This window comes from Camelina sativa, chromosome 3 (assembly GCF_000633955.1).
Source record: "Camelina sativa cultivar DH55 chromosome 3, Cs, whole genome shotgun sequence".
NCBI classification, from domain to species: Eukaryota; Viridiplantae; Streptophyta; class Magnoliopsida; order Brassicales; family Brassicaceae; genus Camelina; species Camelina sativa.
In genome coordinates, this window is record NC_025687.1 from 23,606,411 (window position 1) to 23,616,833 (window position 10,423).

Here is a 10,423-nt window from a genome sequence, read left to right on the forward strand (position 1 = left end):
AGATGACCAAAGGTGAGTTCGTTAACCGGGAAAAAGAAGCAAGACTTCCGCCATTTCTCGTCCTTCTCGGGAAGGTCATCAAAGACCTTCAGCCCGGAGAGCGGACTTACGTAAAGCGTGCCCTTGGTACGACTGGTTTTCACCGTGTAAACCTGAAGAAAGTCGGCCAGGGATAGCTTGGAATCAAACTTCTCCCCCTGAGTCTGGAGACACATGACGATTCGAACGAAGTTCGGGCACATCTGGGGGAGAGCGAAGCCCAGTTCGAACATCATCTTTACGATGAGTTCGGGAAGGGGGAACGATAGTCCGCACGCAGAGAAAAATATCTCGAACGCGCAACAGTAGCCCAGAGGAGGATTCTCCGGGGACTCATGAGCTTCCGGGAACCTGATCTCGATCTCTGGCAGAATTCTGGTGGATCCTCTAAACTCAGCTATATTCTCCGCAGAGAGAATTGACGGCTGATGGGGACCATAAACGCCCGGAATCAAAGGTTTCACAGTTTTACCCGATGAGGATTTCGGAGGAGACATGTTTTCCGGGTAAAAGTAGTGAGAAATAGAAGGGGGTCGAAGAACTTTCCGGCGAAAGCAAAGAAACTAACAGAAGAAAAGAGAGAAAAACGCAGGACAAAACGAAAGCAAACTGAGAATCAAGAGTAGGAGAGAGAAGTTGGGTGAGTTTACCTTTATACACGGAACCAGCGAGTAATGATTACCTGGGAAAGCGAAAGGTCTCGGACCGCTTTTCCTCTCTCTTATAGCTTACACACTACCCGATGGGCCCCAGGGCTTGTTCGGGAAGGCAAATCTCATCATCACCACGATCAAAGCATGGGGATATGGGGAATATTCAGTTCCCAAAATCGATCGCTTGGAGATCAAAAGTCCCCCGAACTGCTCAGCTCGGAAAACTTGGGGGGCAACTGTTGTACCTACGATTCATCATCTCGGATAACAGGCAGAGGGCCTAGGCCGGGCACGCTAAACTGGCCAAGGGTGTAGCATTGGTCGGCCCATCAGGCCCAGAGAGAGGAAGATAGCGCGGAGAGGCGTCATATTAGTCAGCTCGCAGCTCGAGCTCGGTCAAAGATTCCAGCATTCAAGTGGATCAATTAGGACGCGAGAATCGTGTAAAATTAATTACGCATTAATTGGGTAATTAATTGGTCTGTATAAATATGCAAGGGGGGGAGTCTTTGTGGGAGATCGAATATTTTTTCTCTCAGGTAGTAATATACAATTTTAGCATTCAAACACTCTCTTTCAGTTTGGAACTCTTAACGGTGGTAAGCTCCTCCACACATAAATCACTTCGGAAGGAAAGAACTCCTCTCAGTCCCACAATGCCGTCAATTCACAATGAAGGTAACATTCTGAGGGTGAAAGTGATGACGTATGAGGTGAGAACTCTATCAGGAAAACCATCGGGAACTTTGACTTTCTCTTACCGCTTTAAACATGATTTACCATTTATCATTAATCGGAATTTGGTTGATGCACCTACTTATCCTCTGATGTCGTGAATTGAGCATCCACCTTTGGCTCCACCAGTCACCAGAATTGCCGATTGAGTTTCCTAGGCTGCCTGAGCTACCATATTGTCCTTTTGCTGTTGTACCGAGCGATGAACCTCTTCCAATACCCGCCGACGTGATACTGGGGCAAGCCAATCATGCGTACAACCACACACCGCCATCATCATCGAGCTTTCAAAGGTATGAACTGCACCGTATTGGACCGCCAAGGAACTATGAAACCGGAAAGTAGTGTTATCAACAATCCAAGAAATAGGAGGCTGGGCTTTTGGGTGGGTTGATGGGTGTATGTTTTCTGTTTTAATTTTTAATTTTTCTGTTTTCTCTAAACTATTTCTTGTATCAATCAAATAAAATAATGCGAGAAAAAAAAAAAAAAAAAAANCGGTGGTCACTGACTCAGGTGATCCCACCTTCCCCGACTCTTTTTTATTTATTTATTTTTTCCGCATCTCTTTCTCTGAGTAGGCTTGAACCCTCTCTCTCGGTTCTTATCCTCTTTGCTCACATAGAGCCTCTTCTTCAATGGACACACTCTAAACAAAATCGAAGTAACAGTTTTCCAAAATTATAATGGCGATGTCTAATCTCTTTCTTTCTTCGCCGCGTCCTTCAATGGCTCTGCGACTCCACTCGACCCAGGTAACCAAATCTCTTGTCTTCTTCTACCGAATCTTCAAATTACCTTCACGACCCAGAACAAAAAAATTGTTACTTTTCATTGTTTTCTCATGTGGGTCTTTTGATTAAAGACGAAAGTCAATTTCATAGTGAATTAGAGGTTAGCCTCTCTTATTTGGATCCATTGAACATGTAAAATTATGAATCTTTCGTTAGGCATATAGCAAACTTGTGATATTTCTCCAACTGAGTTGTTTTTGATTTCTCTATATCTTGTGTTTGCAGTTCACGTTGTTCTACTCTAAGAACAATAAAGATTGTACCTTTAAGGGTGTTAATGAAGCTAAAGTCTCAAAGAGATCACTCCTCTGTCGTTCAATTCATATGGAGTCTGAACATTCAGGGGAACCAAAGAGGCTTAGTTTTGATAATCTGCTGAGGGTAACAAAAGATGTTTGGGATAATTCTCCTCAGCCGGTTAAGGAGTTCCCTTGGAATAGAGCTTTCGGAAACTTCATCCAGCTCGTTCTTGATCTCGCTATATCAGTCGTTAAGTTCTTGTTTGTTCCTATATTGGCGGTTTCTTCAATCAGTGAGATGTCTTATTGTGCACATGAGAGGAAACTTGCTTTAGTCCCGTTTCCGTTAGTCCTCGGTATGGTTGTTGCGGGCATTCTGCAAGAAACCGCTTTGAAGATCTCTCCTCGTCTCAAGGTAGTAGAAAAGAGAAACGGCTGTTAATTTATCCCAATCTATACGTTTAAGATTTTGTTTTCGAATGTGTAAAATTCAAAACGCAGCTGTTTACTATATTTTTTGTTCTTGCAGGAAGCGGAAGTACCGTGGCATTTGCTAGCTATGATGACGTTCTTCACTCTGATTAAACTTCCTGGACCGTACTATCCGTATTGGGGGCGTTTATTTGTTCCACATTTTGCAAATGGAGTATTGCTTAGAGCACTTTGGTCCATGTTCTTTTGGTATAAGAAGACTAGAAACACATCGGGAAATCCTCTGCAGAATCAGAGTGTGGAAGCAAAATGAGCATCTTCATCTGAAGGTACCACTATGTTTTGTTCGATAATTATGTAGAGATCCCATGATGAGCATATAAACATATGGAATTGTTTAGATATGACTTAAGTTTCTGAAGATATGCATAAACTCATCTTTGGTTTCTTTTATAGGCAGGTGTTTTTAGGTGCCAAGTGGTCACTTCGATTAGTTTTGGGTATTATCTGGAACCTCGCGGATTAGTGTTCGAGCATAGATAGGAGATTTCTTCAAAATGTCAGAGAATTTGAGGTCAATGGGTTGACAATATCTTTAAGGCCATATAATTGTTTTGTTTTGTGTTCTCTTGTTTGGAAAAGTGTCTCAATTCTTGTGACAACTACTGTTCTTTGGGTATGTATATGTATCATGTGTTTGACAATTAGGAGAAATGATTCACATTTTTGTTTTTGGGTATTTGATGACCCAAGAAACTATATCCTGGACTTTTGCAACCCCATGTTTGTAAGCAAAACCATAATATTAATCATTTCAAGCAATTTTTTTTTTTTAGTGCAAAAGAGAGCTCTTCTGATTGTGTTTTACGATTATGAAAAATCTTAAAAAGCTTTACAAAATTTAATTGTTTCCAATGCTACTAATTAAAACGTTGAAATTACGTGAAGCTTTAGTTACTAATTACGTCTTTTTTATACAACCAAATCACAACTTCTTATTATTGTAGTCAAAATAGTTTAAGTAACTATGGGTGAAATTTATTTTATTTATATTATAATTTTATATAAAATATAATTTATGTGATTGTTTTATATAAAATATAATTTACGTGATTGTTTTTAAAAGTTTTTTTTGGATAAAACATTATGCAATAAAATCATATGCTAAATATGATGGTTTAAAAAAATCCACAGATTTTGTAAATTTTATATTGTTAATGATTCGAGATAAGTATATGTGCTAAATAAATAATAAGTGTGTGATATATGATAGTGAAGTATATGATTATGAGAGAGTTGAATAAATGGAGGGTTGTAAAATAAAGCATAAAAATATCTTAAGGAATATTACATAACATTGGTTAAATTTTATTTTATACAAAATTTTGTATATTTATATTTTAAAATAAAATTTTAATATGTTGTATTAGTTTATGTATGTGAAGTTATTTCAACAATGTATATTCTATATCATTACTTGAATGTCATTATAAAATTATAAAATTCAAAAAAAAAAAAAAAAATTGAATTTAAATATTCAAATTTTGACACGTTACTCAATAAATTCAACTAAATCTCAATAATATTACTAAAGCTTGAATATTTTATAGATTGAACAATTTATATTTGTTTTTAAAAATTCAACTTATGGTATATCCGGAAATAAAATTATTTTTTAATTCTAATAAATAATATGATAAATTATTTGTTTCACAAAATAGACTCATATATGAAAATGAGAGGTGAAGTATATAATGATAATTAACAAATTAATATGTTTAAGTTAGATATCAAAGGATTTTATTTGTTGAATAATTTAATAAAAAAATTAATATGGTAAGTTAGATGATATAATTGATTCTTTAGAATATTATCTTTAAGATTTTTGGAAACAACGTGCTGTAGTAATAAAATCTTCCAACAATAAATTAAGGTTGTATCCATTATTTAACTTGTAACCAATTAATCTGTAACATATTTGTAACCAACTTATTAAAATTATATAGTCTACAAAACAATGTTGTGTACTTCCGTTTTATTATAAAGAGGATAGTTTTCGAGACCGTCGCGAGAGATTGTGGCACCTCAGTTTTAGAGACTTGTGGAGAGGTTTAAAAGAATTTATTTGACAACCTATCTCATCAAAATGTACTTATATTTTCGGTCAACGGTCCTGAAAGAACTGCAGAGTTAAGTGTGTTTGAACTGCAGAGTTAAGCGTGTTAGAATCTCTATCAGACACAATACTCATTGGCACCCCATGCAATCTGACTATCTCCTTCACATATTCCTTAGCCAAGACCGCTGCTCCATCAGTCTTTTTAATAGCCAGAAAATGTGCCGACTTAGTCAACCGGTTCACAATGACCCAAATAGCATTGAAGGTCTGAGACACTAGCAATCCTACTACAAAGTCTATCGTGATCATATCCCACTTCCACTCTGGAATGGGCAGACTTTTCAGCAACCCGCTTGAAACCTGATGCTCAGCCTTCACTAGCTGACACACATTGCACCTCGTGACCCAATTAGCTACATCCTTTTTCATCCCGACCCAGTGATAGTACCTCTTGAGATCACGATACATCTTGGTCACTTGCTCCTGAATGAATAGAAAACATGCTCGCATGAGCCTCTCTCTCAGGATCTCCTGCCTCAACTCCTCATCCTTGGGCACACAAATCGGACCGTGCACCAAAATAGTACCAATAGCTGAAACATGACACTCTGAATCAACAACCTTAGAGGCGTTCACCAACCTCAAATCCTTCTCCTGAGCCAACCGCACCCTGCTCAGAAGATCTGCTCTATCAGCCGCCTCCAAATCCAACGGCTCCTGAGAAACCGCACACAACTTCAACGCACTGATCTCTCCTACCATAGACTCCATGTCCTGCTCCTGAGCCGAAGCTGCCCTCTTTCGACTCAGAGCATCTGCAACCAAGTTAGCCTTACCAAGGTGATAGGTTATCTGCAAATCATAATCTGCAACAAGCTCCATTCATCGCCTCTGCCTCAAATTCAGCTTTGGCTGAGTGAATATATAGTAGAAAAGAGAAACGGCTGTTAATTTATCCCAATCTTTACGTTTAAGATTTTGTTTTCGAATGTGTAAACTGGAAACTCAGTTGTTTACTATATTCTTTGTTCTTGTAGGAAGCGGAAGTACCGTGGCATTTGCTAGCTATGATGATGTTCTTCACTCTGATTAAACTTCTTGGACCGTACTTGGGGCGTTTATTTGTTCCACATTTTGCAAATGGAGTATTTCTTAGAGCACTATGGTCCATGTTCTTTTGGTATAAGAAGACTAGAAACACATCGGGAAATCCATTGCAGAATCAGAGTGTGGAAACAAAATGAGCATCTTCATCTAAAGGTACACAAGTTTTGTTAGATAGTTATGTCGAGATCCCATGATGAGCACATAAACATATAGACGATATTGTTTAGATATGACTTAAGTTTCTCAAAATATGCATATCTCATCTTTGGTTTCTTTTGTAGGCTGGTGTTTTTAGGTGCCAAGTGGTCACTTCGATTAGTTTTGGGGATTATCTGGAACCTGGCGGATTAGTAGTGTTCGAGCATAGATAGGAGATTTCTTCAAAATGTCAGAGAATTTGAGATCAATGGGTTGACAATATCTTTTATGCCATAGAATTGTTTTGTTTTGTGTTCTCTTGTTTGGGAAAGTGTCTCAGTTCTTGTGACAGCCACTGTTCTTTGGGTATGTATATGTATCTTGTGTTTGACATTTAGGATATATTATGATTCACATTTTTGTTTTTGGGCAAACGAATTTCAGTTACAAGAAACTAAATCCTGGAATTTTGCAACCAAAACCATAATATTAATCATTTCAAGCAATTTTTTTTCTAAATGAAAAAGAGATATCTTCAGATTGTGTTTTACGGTTATGAGAAATCTGAAATTTTTGTACAAAATTTAATTGTTTCCAATGCTACTAATTAAAACGTTGAAGTTACGTGAAGTTGCGTCTAATTCCATCTCAAAGTAAGTTGCGCTGCAAATATCTTGTATACAACCATGCATCTTTTTTATACAACCAAATTACAACAAATCACAACTTATTATTGTAGTCAAAATAGTTAAAAAAAATAGTTCCAGAGTCCCGATTTGTGGCCCAAACGTAACGTGAATTGGCGGATCCTGCCAAAGCAAACGAAAAAAAGACTTGAACCTGGACCCTTTGAATTAGGAGCAGCATTCATTACCACTAGACCACTTAAATATAAACTTAAAGATAGATGATCGCATGTGACCTCGCAAAAGAAGGAACCAATAAGGTCGTTATGAAGCTATAAAGAGCATGTGTTAGAAGGAAAAACAAAGATCTAATTTTTCACATAAACAAAGAGCAAGTGTACTATGAGATAGTTTGTAAACACATCCACTCCGAATATCACTGGAATCTAGTTCTCGTATTTTCATTTAATACAAATCCAGTTTTTATGGTTTTATTTCACAATTTGAAGAAAATGACTTGGAGCAACCAAGAGACAAGCCTACCTGGACCACCGAACTTCACAAACGAATTCTCAAGAAAAAAGAAAAATCAAATGAAAGGACTCCAAATTTAGAAGTCTACAAGAGAAACTTTATTCTATTTTGTCTATTTTCAGATTGCGAGTCCATGAACTTCCAAGAAACAATACATGGATAAATTAAGTGGAAGAAGTGATCAACTAATACAAAAGAACGATACATGTGAGTTAAATTTGCTTCTGGATGGGCATAAAACAATCGGTCTAAAGTGGGTGTAGGAAATAAATTGAAAACCTGAGTATCTACTTGTAGCAAACTCATTTTTTTGTCAATTTTAATTAAATGGATGAGATTAGTTATATTATTCCATCTAACAGTTTAAAATAATTAATGATTCCAACAGTTGCAAGTTTTTTTCTTTCAAATAATCTTGTCTCTTCGTCATACCCCCATCTTTCAAAAATAGCACTTATTAACTTTTTCACTTTTTTGTTTCACACCTCTATGTTTTACACCTTTATATATTCTCTTTGTTTATTATATATAAACTTTGATGGACTACAAAAACCAGTTTTGAATTTATTATTTTCTGAATATTTTTGAAACTTACAAGTTAATAAATAAAATCAAAGAATTGTTTTATTGGAGTGTTTTTTAATTAACCTGCATCAATCTTCAATTCAAGGTATTTTTATATTTGTGTTGCGTTGTAATATATATATATATATATATATATATATATATATATATATATATTTTTGACAACAAAAGAATTAGCTCAAACGAGCCAATTTGGTGGAAAATTGTTCACATACAAACGTTGCGTTGTATGATATATAGATATATTTATAAAACTCACGGAACCAATGACAAAAAGCTTACGAATGAACCTGCTAGTATCTACTTATGAACTTGTTAGTGTCCATTCGGTTAAATACGAATAAAATTAATTTCTTCTCTGTTAGATTATTATTATTATTTGTGTGGTCATATAGTTCGGAAAGAGTAATGATCTATAAAGTTATAAACCATCACGCATACAAAGTTTATTTTATTACTTTTTGTATTGTTTTATTTCTAATAAACTCATATTTGGCGGTCAACTTTAATCTAACGGATGAGATTATTTCTTTTATCTTATCAAACGGTTTAGATTTGAATTATTAATGATCCAACAGTTGCAAGTTTTTTTTATATTCCAATAATCGTGTTTCTTCTTCATACCCCCATTTCTCAAAAATCGCACATATTAATTTTTACACATTTTTGTTTCACACTTCTATGTTTTATAACTCTCTATTATACACCTCTTTGTTTAATATATATATATTTTTATGAACTATTAAAACAAGTTTCGATTTTTTGTTTTCTGAGTATTATTTTAATTTTAAACCTGCAAGTTAATATATAAAATCAAAGAATTGATTTATTGGAGTGTTTTTTAATTTTTATATAAATAGCAAACCCAGTTTTAATGATCAATTTAAATCTAACGGATGATATTGTTTTAATTGTCTCATCCAACAGCTTAGATTTGTTAATGATATCAAAAGTTGCAATGTTTTGATCCAACAGTTGTGTTTATTTGTCGTACCCCTAGCTTTCAATGTTTGCACTTGTTAATTTTCATACCTTTTTGTTTCACACCTTTTTATTTCACACCTCTTTGTTTTCACACTTCTATATTTTTATTATATATTTACAGATTTTTAAAGACTTTGAAAAGAGTTTTTTTTTTTCAAGTATTGTTTCACACCTCCAAGTTTTAAATATTCTGAGTATTATTTTCTTTCAATTTATTAATCAACATTGATTCACTTATCTTCGTTAAAATTTGGATTGTTTTATTTATTGATTCTATCATCTAACTTTTGTTTGGTGTCGTTTTTCATTTATAACTCATCAATCATCTCTTCCAAGTATTGATCTAGGTAATTGATTGTGATTTTTATTTTTTCATAGATTTATATGTTTATATATTATAGCAAACCCACTTTTCGGGTTCAATTTAAATATAACGAATGATATTTTTTTTATTATCTCATCTAACTTTTGTTTGGTGTCATTTTCCATCTAATACCCACATCGCTCATATCTTCCAAGTATTAATTTAGACAATTGATTGTGATTGCTAATTTTTCATAGATTTATCTTTTTAGTCAATTTGGTTGGTTGGAGGCTTACAACTATGAGCTCTTTCTCCTTGCTTTTATTATTATTTTTTGTAAATTTTGATAAAATAATGATTTAATTTTTTTTATGTGAATATCTTTTAAAATTGATTATCTGAGTTTGATTAAGCAAACATTGATTCATATCTCTTTAACATTATTCTCTTATTGTCACTGAATCGATCTTTATATATACAACAAAAAAATTTATTTAATTAATTTGGTTGATTCATCTTAGTCATTATTTCTGACTTTTATACTGTATAGTTAAAGAATTACCATAAAGTTTCCAGTCGAAATGTGAAATTAACAATATTAGTCATTTCAAGTTTTCAAGGCAACGCACGGGCTCACATCCTAGTGAAAATAAAAACACTTAAATTTGGGGCATTCTCAAAAATACCCCATTTTCCATGTCTATTTTTAAAAATACCCTTCAATGTTGATCATTTTTAAAACTACCCCTCTTTATGTATAAAATGACCAAATTACCCTTTCTTTGAATGACAACAAGAATGTACAGTCACAAAAANCAAAAAAAAAAAAAAAAAATCCCGGCAAAAATTATTTTTTTCCGCCAAAATCAAATTTTTCTGTCAAAAATTATATTTTTCCGCCAAAAATTCTTTTTCCCGCCAAAATTTTTGAAATTTATATCTTTTATAAACCTTGTAAACTCTTTTAAAAATCTTGTAAAATCGTTTACAGTGTGTTTAAAAACCTTTTAAAAACCTTATAAAAACCTTGTAAAAGTGGTTACAAGGTGTTTAAAAACCTTGTAAACGCTTTTAAGAACTTTGTAATTTTAAAAACATTGTAAACACTTTTAAGAACTTTGTAATTTTCAAAAC

General features: G+C 34.2%; 1 protein-coding gene across 3 annotated transcripts; it reads left to right on the forward strand.

The window, feature by feature from the left end:
• LOC104777864 lies at positions 1,985–6,437 on the forward strand. Of its 3 annotated transcripts, none has more exons than XM_010502191.2 (4): positions 1,985–2,182; positions 2,447–2,875; positions 2,990–3,221; positions 6,400–6,437. In XM_010502191.2, exons 1-3 carry the CDS (start codon positions 2,114–2,116, stop codon positions 3,203–3,205), a joined length of 714 nt encoding a protein of 237 aa, XP_010500493.1. In that variant the 5' UTR covers positions 1,985–2,113; the 3' UTR covers positions 3,206–3,221; positions 6,400–6,437. The 3 variants fall into 3 exon arrangements, with proteins under 3 accessions (XP_010500493.1, XP_010500492.1, XP_019099447.1); XM_010502190.1 differs by lacking the exon at positions 6,400–6,437 and adding an exon at positions 3,349–3,723; XM_019243902.1 differs by lacking the exon at positions 6,400–6,437 and adding an exon at positions 3,353–3,723.

Excerpts from the sequence above, each read along its gene's own strand:
- LOC104777864 (XM_010502191.2), top strand. The coding sequence starts at position 2,114 with ATGGCGATGTCTAATCTCTTTCTTTCTTCGCCGCGTCCTTCAATGGCT. Across the intron at positions 2,183-2,446 it reads TGCGACTCCACTCGACCCAG|TTCACGTTGTTCTACTCTAA; the intron begins GTAACCAAATCT and ends TTGTGTTTGCAG. Across the intron at positions 2,876-2,989 it reads AGATCTCTCCTCGTCTCAAG|GAAGCGGAAGTACCGTGGCA; the intron begins GTAGTAGAAAAG and ends TTGTTCTTGCAG.